This window comes from Anabrus simplex, chromosome 7 (assembly GCF_040414725.1).
Source record: "Anabrus simplex isolate iqAnaSimp1 chromosome 7, ASM4041472v1, whole genome shotgun sequence".
In the NCBI taxonomy this organism is placed as follows: domain Eukaryota; kingdom Metazoa; phylum Arthropoda; class Insecta; order Orthoptera; family Tettigoniidae; genus Anabrus; species Anabrus simplex.
Window position 1 is genome coordinate 9881974 of NC_090271.1, and position 22132 is coordinate 9904105.

The window sequence follows — 22132 nt, forward strand, 5'->3', positions numbered from 1 at the left end:
ACCACATGACACGCTATCACCAGATTGTCACATCCAGCTGACTGAAGGATTGCGGCATCAGCAGGCTCTTGTTGTTTATAATATACTGTACATGAAAAGTCTAGAAGGACAGGGACCTGGTGTGAACTGCGCTGCAGCGAGTCTCATGTGAAAATAAGCATTTCCAAGACTGAACAAGTCAGGTACTTGGGATGCGTATTCTGTAGTGCGGCGAACTCGCAGTTACGATCAAACTTGCACGCAGTGAGACTGAGAAGTGGGAACAATGACAGGAGGGTACTCGGAGGGAGCAGATGCTTGGGGGTGGTATTTCCCTGCGAGTCGCAAAAGGTAACTGAAAGAGGACGCAGGGACTCGACCTCGCTTGGTCAACTCTTGATCTCTTCCGGCCACATGACGAGTCTTCGCACCACTTTCACTTAGTGTTCAACTCTCTCTTACCAAACGGTGTCGCTTGTGAGAAGAATGGACTCGGGCCGGAGACGGCGATAGTTGGACTCGGATATTAGTGGTGAAGCACAAATTGAGTGGCTTGGAGACGTGTGTATGTACTAGCGGACGTATAATCTTGCACTCGGGAGTACGCCGGTTCGATTCTCACCGTGGGAACGTCTCCCATTCCTAAGTCGTTCTCATCAGAGCATCGCTGAAAATCTCATTGCTTAGCTGCTCACAACCAGTTTGAAGATGAGAAAGGACGTATGGCTTCATTAACACTGCTTTGTGTCAGAATGGAATTACTACTGTAGCTCTGGTGAGGATAACCACGGTCCTTACCCACACATTCCCACCATCTCATGTACGCGGAGTTCTCAACTGAGGCCTCTCAAACCCCAGGAGGAGTTCTTGTTGGAGTACAAGAACACGCAGCTGTGAAGGATTCAGTTGCACGAGAGTTGTGAGCAAGCGGCTCTGCTCTTTGACCACACTACTGGTAGCCCTGACGACGTTTTTCCGTCGTTTTCCACTTTCACACCAGGAAATGCTGGGGCTGTACTACCTTAATTAAGGCCACAGTGGGTTCCTTTCAACTCCTGTCCCTTACCTACTCCATCGTCGCCATAAGACCTATCTGTGACGTAAAGTGAAATAGTATCTGGTTATTGTACGCGCATTCTGTACAGAACACGTCTCCTCCACATCCTGGTGCGGTATCCTACTCCCCTCTGTGCTGTATAGGGGACCATCTTGGAAGTGTGAGTCTGGCATTGCATCCCGTTATTTGTGTCCGACCTCCTTTGGCAACACATGTTCTCTTCCGATCTCTACGAGGCGTGCTCGCTTCACCCGCAACGACGTGGGTTCGATTCCCCGTCAGAAAGTCGGAACATTTAAGAAACGAGATTTCCACTTCCAGATGTGCACTAGGGCCTGAGGTTGACTCAACCTACACCAAAAATGAGTACCAGGTTAATTCCTGGGGGCAAAGGCGGGCGGGCGTAGAGCTAACCACTCTATTCCATCTAGTTCCGAGGGTAGGGATAGTGAAAACCTTTACCTTCCACCCCTCCAAGGGCCTTCATGGCCATAACTTTGCTTTGTATTAGTGTTAATAGAAGGTGGTTGCACAATAACAGTGTCTAAGTCCAACACGGCTTGGTTCTCTCCAGTCTAAGCCACAGTTTTCTGAAGTTAGTTGTTCCTGTATATTTTAAACCCTCATGGGTCTTTGGTTACCCCACTTCTCTCCATTACGATTGGATTGTATGCTACTGTATCCATACCAGTCAGTGATTTATCCGTATCTTCTGCACACTCACATTATCCACAATTCTTCTTTATTCTCGTTCTTGGTTATTTTTTTCTCTAATTTGTCTCCATTACCGCGTGCTCCATATAAAAACTGAATGTGAACGAGGGAACCAAACTGGAACCCTACTTCATTCTTTCCTGCATGCTACTTGTCATTCGTACCCTGGGATTGTGAACATTTCAGTTTCATTCTCGAACAGACCGACTTGCAACACGTCCCTGCAGGAAATATCTCATAGCCCAGCGTCAAGCTACATCCATTCTGATACGTCTCCTCTCGTGAACTTACTTCAGGCCAGTCACAGTAACCTTACAGGCATGTGTACGTGTTAACTCAGACATCAAATGCTCTATCCGTCACTTCTTCTGTCGACACTTTCCACAAGAGAAGAGCGTTCTTCACAATCTGATAGCATACCAGACTTAGCGGCCACTTCCAAGTAATGTTGTCAACTCAGCGTAGCCACGGTGAGACCAATAATATCGAAGATACTCCGATTGTTACATGTTGACAAACTTTGAAGTATCCCTGCAGATACCGTACTAGCTACAATAGTGAGAGCTACCACTTGTCTGCAGTACTGACAAAAATTAATTAATTGCAATTGCCGTCAAACTTCACACTGCTGAGGCATAGAAATATAATACGAGAGTGTGAGAAACGAACAGGGATGAAAGCAGTACAGGTGACTAAACTGACCTCTACCGTTATTTCCAGGGAACAGCGAAACTGGAACAGCAAGGTTAAGAAGTTGAGGTGTTCGCGCGCATCCTGTAAGTACTAACTCTGACGTCATTTCATTTCTCTATATTAAAGTATAATCAACGCCCAGCCAAAACGACTCGATATAAAGAAATAATACTTTGCTATTACAACGTAACGAACAACCAAGGAAAGGTTTTCAAAAAATTATATCTCTTGGAGGATGAAACGGGGGTAAAATGCTGAATATTCATTACCGTACTCTCTCACATGCCGGTTGCTTCTATACGTCTCAGATTTTAAATAAAAAGTTGTCGTAAAATAATTCGTCCCTAAGGGGGTTTTGATCGGGAGGATAAAGCCTGAGAACATAATTATTCATATCTCTGAAACTAACCTACTAGGTTGAAATTCCACATGATGGTTGCTCCTAAATACAATAGATTTTAAATATGAAGTGGTCTTAAAACAACATATTCCTAAGGAATTTTGACCGGGGTTTGGGGGCTGATGACAAAAGTATGAATTTGTTCTGAAACCATACGAGGTTAAAATTTGACATGATGGTTGCTCCCGTACGTTTTAGACTTTAAATAATAATAATAGGTCCTAAAACTACACCCCTAAGGGATGTTGGCTGGGGGAAGAGGGTGGTGAAGACTTATTCATCCCTCCAAATCGTTCGACGTATGATGGATGCCGTACGTATGAAATGTGACACAATTCAAAATGTTTCACATATATAAGAATTGGGACCATGTAGAAGTTGTTGACGTTCTAAACTAAGTCTTCATAACGGGCAAGGCACTCGACCGAATTTACGATTTATCTTCTTCATTGCCAAAAAATGTGTTAAAACTTAGGGGTTTAAGTGAAGTAACCTTCAACTTTGTGCACGACTGGAGGAACACTTTTGAAGCTGTATACCATTAAAGAAACCTACGTATCCTTGCGCAAGTTGAATGTCTAATTTTTAAAGATTTAAAACTCTCAAATTACTAACCAAATCCCACAAGCGGAACGCCCGTACTTGAAATTCAGTGGAGAGCATGGCGTGTATGGTTCGTGCTAGGACCTACAGAGAGATGGATAGTTTCTTTTTAAATTAATCTCCTTGTTTATTCATATGAGACAAAAAATATATCACCTTTTACAGATATGAACGGATGGTTTTGAGAAAGTCCAAACAATAGGCGGAAGACACGCTGTCTCCTTTCCCCTCGCCATGGATCTCATCTCAGCACCATGGCACCATGTTATCCCACATTGTCGGACTCCTTCCCCTCACCATGGATCTCCTCTCAGCACCATGGCACCATGTTATCCCACATTGTCGGACTCCTTCCCCTGACCATGGATCTCATCTCAGCACCATGGCACCATGTTATCCCACATTGTCGGACTCCTTCCCCTCACCATGGATCTCCTCTCAGCACCATGGCACCATGTTATCCCACATTGTCGGACTCCTTCCCCTGACCATGGATCTCATCTCAGCACCATGGCACCATGTTATCCCACATTGTCGGACTCCTTCCCCTCACCATGGATCTCCTCTCAGCACCATGGCACCATGTTATCCCACATTGTCGGACTCCTTCCCCTGACCAGGGATCTCCTCTCAGCACCATGGCACCACGTTGTCCCACTGCGGTTGACGGATCTTGAAGTACCGGTGAGGATCGGGATCGAACCCGAGAGTCTGACGCCTGATGATCGTATCCCACTGAGATCCCATGAAGGGAGTAAAGAAGTGTATAGGGCACAGAATGTCAATGAGATCTGACACGGCACTGAATATTATTACTCAACACAGTTCGTAGTTCCACAGTTCACCATGAAAGAAAGAGATTAACAAAGTTCAACATAAATAATCGATGCACTTGTCGACGTAACTCAAATAGAGTATCACAGTTCACAAAATCTTGAACCTTTTCTGACACTAAGGCACAGTTTTACGAAAATAAATTAAAGCACAGTTTTTGCGAAATAAATTCTGTCACTGAGGTACAGTCTTGTGAAATAAATTAAAGCACAGTTTTCACGAAATAAATACTGTTACTATTATGTTACAATTTATGCAAGTCAATAATAATTCACGATTATTCACTTGAAGAAAGAATGTCAATTACTCGATCTTTTCCAGTTCAACACACAACTCGAGATAGTCTGGCACCTCCTATCTGGCACAAAATAGAGTCCAAAGTTTTCTCCTCCGACGCTTAGAACACTTGTACCTTTTAACACAAGTATCGTAGGCAGTCTGTCGGATAGAGTAACGGCCTCCCCACACCGTGGCAGCTAGAAATATACGCATATACTCACTTAAGCGAACTCAATGAGCTCCTTTTATATCCGTAGACCGGGCAGTGTGGTTTCAAATTCGACCATCTTCTACCTTCAATTACTCGGCTATCCCACTGCCGATTTCGATTAAATTTGGTATATTACACTTTACTATTAGGGGCTACACTATGATGTGATCATAATTTCTATATCGCATTTGGTACTGGAGATAATGGCACGGAAGGAATTCAATGTTCGATGGCTGTTCTTGGCTGACTCCTGCAGAACCGGGCGAGTTGGCCGTGCGCGTAGAGGCGCGCGGCTGTGAGCTTGCATCCGGGAGATAGTAGGTTCGAATCCCACTATCGGCAGCCCTGAAGATGGTTTTCCGTGGTTTCCCATTTTGACGGCAGGCAAATGCTGGGGCTGTACCTTAATTAAGGCCACGGCCGCTTCCTTCCAACTCCTAGGCCTCTCCTATCCTATAGTCGCCATAAGACCTATCTGTGTCGGTGGGACGTAAAGCCCCTAGCAAAAAAATTAAAAAGACTCGTGCAGCGAGCGAGCTGCTACATCCGTGCCCCGCGCGCACAGGTGTTGTTACGAGTTGCGCCCGAAATACTTTGATAGTGAATGTCGCGGTGACATCGTAGCTGCCCTCTATAAACATAAACTTCTGTCTTTGATTTTAAATAAGAAATGGTCTTAAAAGAAGACAGCCCTAAGGGAAGGTGAGGAATGATGTCTTTACATGAAACCGTTTGAATTACGAAGTGATGTCCTAGGTGTTAAACATCAGAAGGTTTGAAATAAATCGGATGTCTTGGAAATCTTCATATTATGAATTAATGAACCAGCACAAAAGGGCCTTAGAGAGTTGAATGGGATTCAAGATCTAATAACAAATATATTCATTCCTTCCTCTGAAACGAACGAAGACAAACAGAGGTACATATTTTAAATCCTAGATGTGCAGTAGGAGACATTTTTAAACGTTTCTTCCCTACAGCTCCGGAAAGGAACTTCCAAAAGCACTTGACGTACAAAGTTGTAATTTTACGAGAAGGTTCTTCTTTTATGTCCTAGTGTAAAATATCAAGGAGTTTAGAGATCCCGTCTTTCGAAACCGTTTCGGGCATGAAGGGTGGTCTTCTTTATCCTACAAGTTATACATATTTAAAAACATTCACCCCCTAAGAAACCATTCATTCCTCCATTACTGTTCTACGTACAAAATCAAAAGTTCACAGGTTTGTCGGTTTTACATCCTAGATGTTAAACAAGACAGGATTTAAAACATTCCAATCCTTCTGTGCGAGGTCCAAACAAGTGTTACATCAGAAAATAAATAATCATACTCCAAAAACCGTTTAACGTGCGAACTGAAGGTGTATTTTACAAGCTCAGCTGACCGTGAACTCTGCACAATGTAAAACTTTCAGTGTATAACCGTAGCGAAGCGCGAGTATTTTAATAAAGAATTATTTAGCCCGAGAATTCATTTAGCTTTGAAATGAAAATACATTACTTAACCACAATCAAAAGTTTATTTACTGATTGAAATGGAAATGGCGTGTGGCTTTTAGTGCCGGGAGTGTCCGAGGACATGTGCAGCTGAGCCGTGTGATCATTACGATGTCTGCTGGTTGAAAAACGTCCTTCCTGTAGTAATTTTGAGCAGAAGAGGGACGTTCTAAATGTTACGACTTGTTGATATAGCTCAGGCCAACAGTCACCAAGGAGTCAGGGTGAGGAACAGATTAGGAAGGATCTAGGATATGCTAATTACGTGCCTACAAACCAGACCAATAACTTGACCTAAACGAGCAGGTTGCGCAGTCTGTAGGGTGACAAGTGCATCAGATGACACTAAATAAAGAAGATTCTTGCGAGCAGAACTTCCGCCTGTGTGAGTGGAGCAAGGTCGCGGCACATCCCACACTGCTCTGCTGGCTAGCGACCAGAGAACAGTCAGTTAATATCTTCCATGCTGGTACGCACACTGCTATGTCTCAGGATTCAACAGGTGGGTGATTGCTGTTTCCACTGTGTGTCTTATAACGAGTCCGTCACAGATTGACGATATCCAGTGCTGGAACTTTGCCCCGTGCCAGTAAACCTAGCGACACGAGACTGGTGTCTTTGAGCCCAGCTGAGCTGGGATCGATCCTGGTAACTTGAGCTTCTTAGCCTGACCCTCGATGACAGAGGAACCGCGCTGCTCCTAGTCTCACTCAAGACGGTAATGTTGACATTCCTTCCTGTTGGGTTCAGAGAAATTCATGTAATATGGTCTGGTGGTACGTACACCGCTTATTTTGCGATATATCTAGACTCCTGTTTGTACACATCGTTTAACAATGATATATAATAATATATAGTTTTCAAGCTTATATTAAATATAGGAAAACTTATTGATACAGTGTATTTACATTCGTTTTCTGCTTCTATCAGTCTTGCCACACTGACACGGTTGAGGGAATATATTTACGTTTGTGAACATGTTCAAAATTTCTTGCTATCTATATATATAAAATAGCATGTCCTGACTGACTGATGCATCATCGCCGAGCCAAAACTACTGGCCATAAAGAAATGAAACTTTGGGGATATATTTCTATTATGGTTTTAGTGCTCGCTAAGGGAGGATTTTTGGATATTCCGGCGATGAGGGGGTGAAAAGGGGGGTGAATTTTTGAAATTAGGATATTCACATCACAAAGACTTAGAAATTTACAGACGTAAAAATTGGTGTGGTGAAAAAGGGGGAAAAGTGGTTGAGCAACTTTTCTGTGGAGACTTATATCTCAAAAACTGAAGATGTTACAGACGTGAAAATTGGTATTTGGAATCTCTTTTAAAAATAAACATATATTTTTGTTTTCGGAAAATACATTTAGATTGGGATGGGAAAGGACTGATGAAGGGGTTGAATTCTTTTTATGGGGATACTTATGAATACCCTACCTAAAGGAACTGAATATGTTACAGATGTAGGAATAGGTATTTGGAATCTCCTTTAAAAATAAAAAATCCGGGTGAGTTGGCCGTCCGGTTACGGGCGCGTGACTGTGAGCTTGCGTCTAGGAGATAGTGGGTTCGAATCCCACTGTCGGCAGCCCTGAAGATGGTTTTCCGTGGTTTCCCATTTTCACACCAGGCAAATGCTGGGGCTGTACCTTAATTAAGGCCACGGCTGCTTCCTTCCACGTCCTAGGCCTTTCGTATCCCATCGACGCCATAAGACCTATCTGCGTCGGTGCGACGTAAAGCCACTAGCAAGAAAACAAAAAAACATGTATTTATTTTTTCGACATGAGAGAAGACTGTTTCTCGCATGCGCAGTTCTGTGTCGCATGGTCGTCTTAGCTCCAAAAGGTAGCCTAAAACCACAAACATGGTTTACAAAGAATTTCTGGGATAAATGAAACTCAATTTTTGGGCGAGTTTTTATACTTTAGGAATTTTCAGATAATGTCTTAGTATAATGCCGAGGAGCGATTACTTTGATGAAATTACGAAATCCAGGCGAGCGAAGCCGCGGGTAATTGCTATATTTCATATGAATACAGACCACTTCGTATTGCGGGTCGCATTCAGCAACCACCCCTTCATCTCACGAGAAAATTCATTTATTGTTAGGGCACTTTAAAGAGTGTGTTGTACATTTAACTACAGCCCTGCTCCTTACAGAACAATGACAGTACAGCCACAAACGAATGTGTATGATCAATGTGAAAACCACTGCATATCTATGAAATTCTAAGTAAATTCCATCTTACACATTTGGTATCATGCATACAAAAATGTGTGCAGGGAATAAATGTGCGGTTGAAAGGTTCAGGGCTTTAAAACGCCTGCATTGAACATATACGGCATTGTTCAGGCTAAATATACGGTGACTATGAAGACAAAAGGGTCTATAACCACTAAATGTTGCTGTGAACTGAGAGATGAGTTTAATGAGTTTGCGTATAAGAAATAAGATTTTGAAAACTAATTTGAAGTGTGGAGTAATTTTCAAGATGAAAGCGTCACTAGGAAATCGTGTAAAATGCTTGCTAAGACACTTTTAAAGTTCTATTTGGCACTGACAGAGTCCGACATGTTCCTCTGGGGGCTGAAAATAGACACTCAGATACTTTGAAGGTGATTTTTCCTTTTTTTTTTCTGTAAGTATGACGTAAGGTAGATTAATTTCTATGCTGTTTTATTTTTAACACGTCTATGTCCCAGGTTTATAAAAACAACTCCAGTGGATGTTGATGCGATTTTGATCGTCATGTAGAGCATGTGTCGTGGAGGAGGTGCTGGTGGTGGTGATTATTGTTTTAAGAGGAAGTACAAATCGGCAACCTTCCTTAAATAGAGAAAAATGGAAGGGGTCCGACACTCGGAAAAGTGAAGGCATCGGACTTAGAAAGACAAGGTGAAAATGAAAGACTCCCCAGGGTGCGTAAACCAGAGTTGACCAAGGGAGGTCGATAGGATAGATGAGTGTCAGGACTCCGATTTGAGAGCCTCTTACGACAGTCATTGTACCGTCCGCACCCATCAAGGAAGGCTTGTCAAGTGTGTGGATGAGCGCTGAGGAGTCTGCTGGAGATATCAACATTAATCTAGGTGTAAGTGTATATGGCCTGGTATAAGTCGCAAGGGACGACATTGCATTCCAGATTGAGCAGGCGTCTGGGTTGGCAGCCAAGGCCCTAATGGTACGTCAGAGTTTCCCATACCAATTGTTGAGTTCACATGAAGCTCTTTTAGCGCCTTCGTCTTACAACTGAACATGACCCATTTTATTGTTGTTCCAAGAATTAAGCAGGTTAAAAAGTATATTTCATGTGATGTATTCAAATGCATAACTGTTGGAAAACATCGTTAATTTTATTATAAATTACGTCCTGGTTAAAAAATGCTGTTTTACTTTCGCCTTCCTTGTACTAGCTGTGTCACTGCAGTGATCTGTCGTTTCTCTCTTGCCAGGAGGATTCGATGTCTACAATATCGAGACGGCTATGCCGAAAATCGACCTGGACGCCATCGAGTCTCACCTGCGCGCAGCTCGAGAGGAAGAACGGAGGGTAAGTACAGATAGCTAGAGCGCGAGCACTGACACAACTGGGAACACCGTTCAGTCTGCAATGAAGTGCCATTGACAATCTTGTATTGGCACAACTCAATGAAGAACTTAGCTCGGGGACTCGGTGTTAGTGTTCACACGTGTATCCGATTTGCTACTTCCACACGTTGAGTACGAGACTGAAATCCTCGTCGTGCCTCTTCTCCTCTAGCTCAGTCCCCCTTTCATGTCTCCTACCGCATCTCTTGTTATCTCCCGACCCTGACGATGTTAGATTTGGCACCTTTACATTCCCTTTTCCAAGGTTCGCGCCTCTTCTGATCAGACGGTGGTTGGGACGATGTGGGTGGCCAGAATAAAGAAATAAAGACTAAGTTTGGAGTAAACTCAATGGATAAATCTGTACGCATAAACCGCCTTGGATTCATGTGAGACGAATGGAGAAGAACAATGGACTCGGCTAAGAAGAGTAAGAGCTCGGATACTGAACCACACAATATCGGATGTGGCCCTCTCGTACACTTGACCACAATATACAATCTCTAGAAACTATCTACAATGCTGGAATAAAAGAGTATTGTGGTTGTTTTGTTAACAATCAACCTAACACGAGCTACTGAAGTGCTATTACGTACACTGACACATGCACATACATCAGTGATTGAAGGCTTGTATTATAGGGGACAAGACAAAGTTCAAAAGTAGAATGAAGGCTTCTCAGTTACAGTCAGGAACGCTTCTCATAATGAGGCCCATGTTAAAGTGAATTGAGAAAATATGAAGAAACTGTTACCGAGATTAAACCGATCAGAATGTTTAGTGTGACAAAGCAATTTATGTTATTGAAATAACGAGAATTAAATTAATGTAGCATTTCACCAATGTTGAATATTAATGAGAGTGTTTTGGACATGTTGACTTATAAGTGGGTATGGTCAGTATTGGAACAGATTGTGAGCGAAGTTGCAGACTTATTCCTTCCCCTCCTCGATTCGCGAGGTTTACAGACATCTCACACCTTTCGTACTCCTTACTTTTATTTTCCCGATACCTTCATGCTTCGAAGTGTAGTATCACATGACACTGCTATATCTTACAATGGCAAAAATGGGAAATTTTCGTCTTTAATGATTACTTCAACATTAAGAGTAAATTGATATTGTTTTCTTGGAGAACATTTTCTTCCTCCTCCTGTACTTCCTGCTCCTGGAAATTCAGTTCTCTGGAATTTGGCAGTTCCTTGTAGATTTCGATTAGATTTCCATTCACTTCCATGATGATTTTTCACTTTCTTTAGAACATTGTTAACTTTTTTAACTTAAGGTCAAACACTAAGCTCTTTCCTCTTCTGCAAACACCATGGGAAATACGTTGCTACTGTGGTCTTGTTCCTTCCTATGGTGAACCTTTTCCTGGGCCAGTTAGCAGGTGGCTTTGAAACTTCACTGACTGTTTTCCTTTAATTAAACATATATCGGAACAGATAATATTTTCAAATTTCCCAAAAATGTGTCTATAATCCGATGATTTCCCTTCTTCGGATATATTTTTCAATGCAATAAAGTCTGGGGTATATCCTGGTACCAAAAGTGGTACAACTACTGTAACCTATCCATGATGATTTGTGGCTCGTCTTCACCGTCCATTGCACTGGCTCCTCTATAGAAACAAGTCACTGTCGACACAAACATTAAACTTTCCTTCTGCTGCCAGATTACTTTGGATATGTCAAGTTATGGAACAGAACTGAAACTTCAAGGTTTAATACCTAAGGAATAAGAATGATTATGTAATAAAACATTGTAACGTATTAAGTAGAGAGCCTCAAAGGTTATGAAAGACACAATATCTCATTTTTTAATTTTGTGGACATGCTGAGTTTTTGAACTAACCGACTCAAGTATGTGTCGTAAATTCAGAGAAAATTTCAATTTTATATTCGAATTCATTGCCTTCTGAAGATTCAGTGTTTGTTTATATTTAAGAGTGAACCAAACAGAAAAAGGGAGACTGTGTACTTGTTGGTAAATTAGAAAAAGGTAAGTATAAGAAAATAATTACAGGAGAAGGGCAAATGGGTTATTCGTTCGTACAGCAAACGCTCAGGCCAGGCGAGGAACTATCCCGGCATTCGCCTTAGTGCACAAGAATGGAAAACCATTGTCAGGACAGCGGACGGTGGGCAAAAGCCCCTCTCCTTCCTCGCCTGGACGATAGGCAATACTCTACACACACACCTGTCTGCTATGAAACATTCGTTCTGCTTTAGTCCACTAGATGGCAGATGTGCTGCCTATCGTACTGCATTGAGTATCGAATGAACTTTCCTGCGCCCTTCGATATTCGAGCTACCTGTGGCCGGTTTGAACCCGTAGGGTCACTGCACCACTCATCCAAACAGGACTCACCCATTTCTGTGTCCTCTGTGATTTAGCTTCCTCGTGCCATGTTACCGTGTTCTGTGGCGGGCATGAATGGGTCTATATGAGGTAATTTAAAATTTTAAAATCAGAGCTATATTTGTTTTCTGATATTTTTTTCAAATGCCAAATTTAAACAAAACACGTCGCCTGGCGACAGAACTAGCCTGTTAGCTTAGGTACAAAGTACGAGAAATCAGAAAATCAACAAAATTTTCAATTGATAATCTGAACTTAAAGCTCACAATTTTACAAGTTACTTGAGCACTATTGCTCCATCCACTCAATAGTCAAAGAGGCAGGTCTCCCAATTTCAGTTACAACGTACAATCACCTTTTGCTCCACAAAATGATCTAGGAGACCACAACGTTACCGCCTTCCAAAAGGCACGATTTAATATTTACACTAACACCTCTACAAGATTAGAAAGAGCAGGAGACTGCGCTCCAAACCTTATACTCTTACTACTTTCTCAAGACAACCTTCAACTTTCATGTTTACAACCAGGGCATCTTTTTCTCACTGAAATTTGCACTTTGCAGGCGTCTCGAGGCACAGTCTACATTTTACAATTCGAACAGTATTCACTGTCTTCGACACTCAACAGTCTAACCTTTTATCACACATGATTGAGTATCGAATACCCATTCTACCGGGCCTTTGTGGGACAAAAAACACAGGTTAAAGTTATCGTCCCAAGAAACAAAATGAAGCGGAGGCAAACACTGGCCCTCCTTGAAATTTGCACAAAAATATTAAAACCCTATTTGGGCTTCAGGCGCGAACTGTACTACTGAGGTGACTAGATGGAGCAAATTTAAGTTACAAAAGCTACAGACAGAAAACGTTTACAAAAACATAGTCACCTCGAACTCGAGAGGGTGTCACAATCTCTATTCCCGGCTGAGTGTCTTAGGCTAGTTTTGAGATTTACATTAGAAGATGAAATTTACATATTGAAGATTGGAAACCTTCCCCTCGAGATAGCTTTCAGAGGCTATCATATTAGTTATTAACTGGCTGCCATTACCTCAATCACCTGGAATACTCGATGATGGGCGAGACGCCCCCGCCTGCTCTAAATAAACTGGACTGGACGAAAAAGTGCCAGCTTTTATACCCGAGAGGAGCGTTGTAGAGAGCTCTGTGCTAAGGCCCGACACACATCCAAATTGTATTGGATAATTAAATGTGTACCTACAAGAAAACGATTATTGGTTGAAAATTAAATACACAAAAATATCTATTGGCCAGAATCCAATTTCACGGTAAGATATAGGAGTGAAGCAAACTGTGACTCAGTTTAGGAAACCTTAAAATTAAAAAAAAAATCTCTTTGGGATTTTAATAGTTCCTCTTCACACTAGAGCTTGACATGTGTGAAGAAAAGTCGAAACGTATTGCACAAGTTGTCTTCTTCATGGCGCTTCATTTGAATGAACGGGACGGGTGTACGTCTCGGTACAATTATTGTTATTATTATTATTATTATTATTATTATTATTATTATTATTATTATTATTATTATTTCGTGATGTGCCTGATAACAGCAAGGTCATTTTAAGAGGAAGTCCAACTGTTTAACTACTACTACTACTACTACTACTAATAATAATAATAATAATAATAATAATAATAATAATAATAATAATAATAATAATAATGGTACGGCCTCAGGTACCGTGTGCAGACATTTCAATTTGACGCCATCTGGCTGCCTGCTCGTCAATTTCCACGTTCCGTTTTACTCTAAGCCCACTAGATGGCAGACCGAGTAAATCGGATATCTCTTGGGCATCTGTGACCGAGATTTATTAATTTTGTCGGGTAAACACCACATGTGTCACCAGAGATGTTTTACATGCCAACATCGTAGACATGGAGTGTTGAGTGGACTTTCTTCCACCTTTCAAAAATCCAACTGCCTCTGCCGGGTTTGAACCCGTTATCTTGGGATCCGGAGGCCGACAGAGGCAACTGTTATAAGAAAGGAAGACTGAGAGTGTCAAGTGGCGTGAAGTAGCGAGATGATGCCTACTGTCGGTGTCGCGGTCGGTGATCGAGACAGGAAAGAGACGACAAGTCTTAACAGTCATGACGCAGCTGAGCGTGTTTGTGGTGTCTCTCTGCCGATGTCAGCAGGACCAGGGTCCATCGGCCTCTGCGATAGCCTGCATGTCTCAGAAGTTTCCAGAAGGTAGAAACATTGGTCGATGCTTCATCATCGGGCACCTAGGAAGTATAATAGCACCGGAATTGCAGCCAATCACATCAGGGATCTGAAAGTACGGAAAGCACAAGTACTTCATAAAACTTAGCGTTCACTCCGACACGTGTTATGGTGACGACACTCTGTCTCGCGTATGGCTGTGAGTGTGAGAAAAGCACCTCCTTGTACATGAGACCTGCAAATAGCAAAGAGCCGCTCAGCTTTCCGTAACGGTCCAACAACTTTGGAAACAAACGACTTAAAGAATGGGAAACTTTTTTCCAAAAATTGTTCTACTAAAAAATTAGTGAACGTTAATTTATAATGGCCTCCGTAGTCCTTAAGCAAGTGATCAGCGCTCAGAGGGTCCGGGGTTCGATTCCCTGGTGGGTCGAGGATTTAAACCGCGCCTGATTAATGCAGGACGACTACACCGCAGAAAGACGCCGTATGTAGCCGAGCAGACTGTTTGACCCGTAAATGTTCCCGCAAAAACAAGAAACTGTATTTAATTTAATCCACTCTTTATTGTAGAGAAGATTATGAATTCTGAAAAAGAAGAGAAAATATCCAACGCCCTTCCTCTACTTAGCTGATGTGCTTACCGCTAATCAGAGGGGAAAAGGAAAAGTGTTGTGCAGACAGGTCTGTGGTGGAAGGGCCATTAGTGGCAACTGAAGCACTTAACAGGGGATCTTTATCCTTTCTATTTCATTAAACATTTCTAAGCAAAAGAAATCCAAAATAAAGAAACATGAACAAAATAGTTCATAAAATGTGTGATGGAGTCTTGGAGAAAACATAGTCGAAAATATCCTTTTATAATATAGCATTTTGGATCAACTATGACTCAGTTCTGAAGTGTAGTGTTAGTCAGAAATGTGTCATATAAACCCGAGTGACTGTATGAAATCTTTTCACCAGCTGTTCGCTGCTCATCTCACTGCTCGTGAGTGTTTACATGACGTCATCAGCTTGGCCTCTTGGCACTTGGTGACGTCACTGTACTGTCTCTTGCTGGTTAATTATCGCGACTGGTCCCAACATGGCCGTGCGACAGCTGATTGCACCGTTCGAACAACAGACTTGGCTTGCGGTCAGCACAACGAATCCTTTTGGCCGTCATTCTTGGATTTGGAGACCGGGCCTGCCATCTCCTCAACTTTTTCGCGTTGGCTGAATGGACGAGAAATCTCTGACTTGGCGGAGAATCGAACACCATACATCTTTAGAAACTGTCATGTCTCTCGGCGTTCAGTCTGCAAATTAACTATAGTTTCTGTCAAGTAGGATAACGGTGAGGACGACCACTCACCCACCAGGGCGTGAATACAGGCATTTGAACATGACAGGCGACCACCAGGCGCACCGACCGTAAATCATCTCCCATCCTCGTGTTTCCCTCTATGTCTCTCCGAATAATAATAATTACGAGAAAGTACAACCGCAGAGGGGAAAAGGAAAAGTGTTTCACGTCGCTCTCGTGCAGACAGGGCTGTGGTGGAAGGGCCTTACAGCCTGCTGAGAGAATGGTAGTACGGGTAGTGGGGTTGGAACCCAGTACTCGCATCAAACCGCGTTAAAGGAAGAGGTCGCACACTTGGAAGAATGGAGGTATCGGATCAAGAAGGGCGTGCGGTGTCGGAAGAAAACCAAGCGAGGAGGCTCACAGGAGTAACTGGAGGCAATGCCGGACTCAGCTAGCGACCCACACCTGAAGAGAGACATAGCGCGTCACAAGCCACTCCACTGTCACTTGTATGCTGGTGGTGATTATTGTTTTAAGAGGAAGATCGGTAAAACTCTACACTTCGCAAAGCTGCGATTGGAAGACCAGGAGAGGTAGCTGCCATTAGCTCTCACATGGAGAGGCGCGCCTTAATCACCACGTCATGAGGTGTGTTACAAACAATTTCAGAAGTTGCTTGTAAATAATAATTTTACTGTGTGTCTTTCTGTGAAGTCATCAGCCTGGAAGCTGCTTGGATACTCAAAAATCAGCACCAGAATGAGGCGTACACAACAGACTCACAAGATCGAGGCATATGGTGCCATATCGCTGGAAGCTATATGCCTAGAGACAGATGAAGAAACACTGCTTCCGTCAAAAATGGCATTAAACGGTCATTCAGCTGCTCACGTGGCACAGCCTTGAGTAAGAAGAATTATTCCTTAACTAGGAAATGTAACCGTGCAGTACACGCAGAAACAGCACAGCGAGGACTCCATACGTTGTAAGGTACGCGTTGGCCACTTTTGATGAAAATATCAGATTAATTACAAAACATACCAAATACCGCACCTATATCTCTTATGACAACCGTAAGAAACGAATATTCAAAGGACCACAGTTCGAATCCCGCTCCTTGCATATGGAATATTTGAGATGAGAAGTCGCATCCCCTGCAGGTCACGATGCAAGTTTTTGTTACTGAAAACCGCAGCGATCTCTATTGTAAATACAGGCAATTAACATCAGAATTCAGAATTCCCCACAAGTATCCCATCAATTTAGTTACGAAATTCTGGAATTGTTTTTGGGAGCTCAATATTGTTAATGCCGCGCCCCCCACTTGCACCTTAACCCTCTCTTGCATAAATTAATGGGATGAAGATAAAAATGTTAAATACAGTGTTTTTGTAATATTTCGTGTCCAATGGATCACCCAAAGCTTTATTTCCATAATTTACACCAAACACCATGGAAATAACACCATGTCCACTGGAGTGGACTTCATGCATTAATAGATCCATCCTATGCATATCACTTCATTCACCGTCTTTCATTTTCTTGTGTGGAAAATGGCAAAGTATTCTGGACAAAATGACACATTTAACTTAGTACAACTTACATTCTCCCAAACATAGAGGAAGAGGACTTATGTCCTTGTCCATGTAGAACTGGGCTTATTTTTCGTCTCATGGGAAGTGGATGTCTGCCTTTGGGATGTATCTGTAGCAGAGGGATCAAAATGCTGTTCGTTCTCCTCCTCAACTTCTCCTGGATTCGAGAATAATGACATTGTTGGGGATCACAGGTGTTGCTTCCCAGTCTTCATCTGCATCATTATCATCAGCAATTGTACAGTCAGAGTCATTCGGAATTTTTTTCAATTATCACACGTATTGGAGAAAGATAATAATAATAATAATAATAATAATAATAATAATAATAATAATAATAATAATAATAATGTAATAAACATATGATGGTTGAAAGTAACTAAATTATGTTTTTGCAAACCAGTGAGAAAATATGCTCATTATATTTCTATTGTTAGGCTATTATTATAATATAAGTATAGGGGCGGTTTTAAAAATAAATTTAAAATACACGGATATACTATACTAACTACAGAAATTAGAATAATCCCGAGTACTGCGCATGCATGACATACACCACAGTGGTACACATACAGTGAGGAAATGTCTCACAACACCCTATATACTATGATAAAAGATATTATAATTTTTACCCTATCTTTACTTCTTCCACAGAAGGATTTTCTCGTTATTGTAGGACTATGTACATAGCCATCCTTCCTCCCCGCCATTTTGATCGCACACTTGTAGAAGAAAGGCGCCTGCTGCTCCAATAGTTGCTTTTTTTCGCCATAAGAACGCAGCGCTGAACAGAACACGTCCACCAGAGTGGACTTCATGCAATAGGGGATACGGATAAAGTGCTAGTGAGCTCTAATATCAGCCAATAGTAGTGGACATGATGCATGAGAGGGTTAAGTAGAAATATGAGGCGAGTCTTAGAAGAAAAGAACCGGAGGTCACCGTATCCACTACTTTGTTGTCCTATCGATACATGGTGCACATGTGCACAAACTGGTGAAGCAGAACGTTGGTTCATCGAATTTTGCCAAATAGCCAATTTACTGAAGAAGTGGCCATGGAAAAAGATTTGAGCAGAAAACACGGAAGATGTCAGAGATATCTGTGGAAGTGTGTGAAACTCTGAAAGACGACAAGCTGTGCTGGAGCGAGGGAATGGAGAGACTCACTGTGATAGCCACAAAGTAAAGGAGTGGTGGTCTTTTTTCTCGACCCCTCTTTAGGAGCAAATGTTGAGATTTACTTTCGTACAAGGAGAGAACAAGAATGCCCCATCCTTCAGAGAATGAAGAGACCACTGAAGATGATCGCTACGGTGACGTTCACCCTCTGCAATGGTGGGTTCTTGATGGCCGCCCGCTGTATCACTACGTGTGACTTATAATCTGTGACCTTCCCTATAAAGAGCGAACTTCTCACGACGTGCGTGGGAACGCCATTAGCGGAAATAGTTACAGTATAGTGTTACAAGGTAGGCAACCAAACCTTCACATACGCTCAGCGTGCAGCAAACCACCAGGGGCTATCGTGACGTGACAATTTCATTACTTACTGCAACGTCCTTAAGCACAATCCTAGATGACATTTTCATCCGTTCTAGTAAAAGAGAACGATGACGAATACCTCTTCTCGGTTCCCAAACGATTATCTTATAGATTAAATATGCGCCTAACTAGATTTCCTTAGGAAACGGTGCGTCACAGTCGAAGGAATTGGCATGATTTATCGGTAAAATAAGGAAGAAATCAAAGGTCTGATAGGCCTCACAAATGTTGTGAGCGGAAGAGCTTAAGATTTGAGGAAAACAGTCCTTAACAGCTGAAAGCCGTAGACACTTGGTTCCTTTTATCGTAATACCTTATTATTATTATTATTATTATTATTATTATTATTATTATTATTATTATTATTATTATTATTATTATTATTATTATTATTATTATTATTATTATTATTATTATTATGTAAGCCCCGAGCTAGAGGAATTAAAGAAATGTGGGTAGCATCCTCAGTCCCCCGAAATCGACCGCACGTCCCACTGAAATTACGGCGACCATTCAGGCGAGATAGTACTAAATTGCCGATGGTTACTTCATGCGAGCTGCTAATCTCAATTGTGCAGTGGGCTGGGCGTCAACATTCTATTCCTGAGATAACGAATTCGATTCTCGATAGGTCCAGAAATTTAGACTCGAGTGGTTAATTCCTCTTCCTCGAGGACAGTCTTCTACGAACCACCAGAGAAGAATGTAATAGTGAAGTCATCGCTCCATGTAAGATTGCCGTCAGGAAAGGCCACCGGGAAGAAAGTGGGAGAAGGCAAACAAACAGAGGAAGAACGCCCCATCCTTGCGTTATCGCCCGGGAATCCACTTGTCGGCAAATTCGTCTGCGCCCTGATATGATCCATCCACCGGTCGCTGGCCTCACTATACAGGTCTCTATACCATCTACGTCTATCTCCCCGTGGTTTCCCTATAACTGAAAACCCACTAACTCCAGTAAACCAAAATTACCGGAGGGGCAAAAACTGTTTTATGGCCATGTTTCTCGTTAAGTATTTGCAGTACTGCCTTAACGATAGTTGGATAGATGTGCCTGAAATTGGGTGCTTTTTTATTTCCATAGCGTCTTAACAAAACGCAAACATCAGAACACTGTACATGTACAACAAAGTTAGACACCCACATCTGCCTGCGGTAGCATCCATCACAAACAGGCAGATTTCGCTGGGTCATTCTTGTCTTTTGTTTATGCGATAGTGATGCCAACTAGTTGTAGAAACTCGCTAATTCCATGGACTAAGTTGGTACGTAAATTGCGCGAAATGATAAGCAACTTATAGCTCATTATTTAATTTAATTTCCGGGTTTAACCGTGTTGTAGTTGTCTGCACATCACGTACAGTTTGCCGACGTTTCGAATACATTGCAGTATTCTTTGTCAAGGCGACTGAAATACCCCTACTCGATCCGAGGTAATCAGTCTCCCAGGCAGAAATTACACTACTAGAGTGGCCTTGATCTTGGCCTTTTATATCCTAGCCTTTCTGGCTGACGTAAGCCCTGGCTGTCTCGTGAATATTCTGGAAAAGTATATGTCACAGCCAGGTAGTGGGGGCTTGCCCGCGCTGTTATGTAATAGGGTTGCGGCCCATGTGTTTATGTTGTGGTCTGTATGTCTTAAACTATGAATGATAGGCATCCAAGAATTACTGATTTTATATCCTTCTTCTAAATTTATGTTGTTCGGATGTTTCTTGATTTCGATAGCCTCGCGGATTTTCCTTTCCAGATTCCAAGGGATAGCTGCTGGGATCTTGGTCTTGTCAAATAATATTCCGTGCCTAGTTTCGTAGGAATGCTTGGCTACCGCTAAAATATCTGTGTTTTGGTTCTTGGTGTGACGGATATGTTCTTTTAGGCGGGTGGAGATCAGACGTTTTGTCTCACCTACATAACAAGCTCCGCAGCTACATTCAATGTGATATACTCCAGGAGCCTGTAGTTCTATTGTGCCTTTTAGTGGTGGTAGATAACGGGCTAGCTTACGGTGAGGTTTATAGATAGTTTTTATGTTGTATTTGTCCAGTATCTTGCCGATCCTGTCTGTAGTATTTTTATGTATGGCAGTATCGCTGTTTTCGGGTGGGTCAGTTCTTCTTTCCAGTTGTTTTCTCCTACGACGGCCTTTTCTTTGTCCTCTCCTGATTTTTTAAGGACTCGTTGGATGTTATTGAGCGAGTAGCCATTTTTCCTAAGGGTTTCCGTGAGGTGTTCTTTTTCTTCCTCGAGGTGCTCTGCGTCAGATATCGCTATGGCCCTGTTCACTAGTGATGTTAAGACAGCCTGCTTTTGTGATGGGTGATGATGAGACGAGGCGTGTAGGTACCTGTCTGTGTGAGTGGGTTTCCTGTATACTGCGCGACTCAGCGTCCCATTGGAGTTGCGTATTACTAGGACATCCAGGAACGGTAGTTTTCCGTCTACTTATATTTCCATGGTGAACTGAATATTTACGTGTATGGAGTTGAGATGGTCGAGAAATAGCTGTAGGTTATTGCTCCCGTGAGGCCAGATTACAAAAGTGTCGTCCACAAAACGAAGAAAGCATTTCGGTTTCAGGGCAGATGTAGCTAAGGCTTTCTGTTTGAAATGTTCCATATACATGTTTGCTATTATTGGAGAGAGTGGCGACCCCATCGCGGCCCCTTCTGTCTGTTCGTAGAACTCCCCGTTGAAATAGAAATAAGTGGCGCTAAGGCATTCTTTACCTAGTGGAAATACTTCTGTTAGTGGCACCTTGGTGAAAAGTGACGTGACATCATAACTTACTAATAAGTCCGTACTTTCAATTGATTGGTCCTTAAGGAGCTGGATGAAAAGTCGGGAGTCCTTCACGTAGGTTTCAGTGTGTACTGTATGTGGCTGAAGTAGTCCAGCTAGGTAACGGGAGATATCGTGCGTGGGAGATCCTATAGCGCTCACGATAGGTCGCAGAGGTATGCCTTCTTTATAGATTTTAGGAAGGCCATACAATTTAGGAGGTATCGGGTCCGTGGATATCAGCTTCTTCTGTATTTCGGCTGGGATACTGGAATTTTTTACTAGTGTGTGGAGTTTGTTCTTAATGCGGTTGGTAGGGTTACTCATTTTTCTGTATGTAGAATCGGTGAGTAATTGTTCTATTGTCCGAGTATAGTCTGTGCGTGTCATTATCACCGTAGCGTTGCCTTTATCTGCGGGTAGGATAATTGTTTCCGTATCTTGACGTAGTGCTTTTAGGGCATGAATTTCTTTAGTCAGTAGACATGATATATCCTGTCTGATCTCCT

General features: G+C 42.3%; 1 protein-coding gene across 4 annotated transcripts in view; it reads left to right on the plus strand.

Annotated features, from left to right (window-relative positions):
* The window catches only part of Schip1 (Schwannomin interacting protein 1), a 468359-nt gene that overhangs the window by 155706 nt on the left and 290521 nt on the right, over nt 1-22132 (plus strand). For all 4 annotated transcript variants that reach the window (XM_067151046.2, XM_067151048.2, XM_068228559.1 and 1 more), the window contains one exon: nt 9728-9825. In XM_067151046.2, the coding sequence (XP_067007147.2) occupies nt 9728-9825 (98 nt within the window). The remainder of the gene's footprint in view (nt 1-9727; nt 9826-22132) is intronic.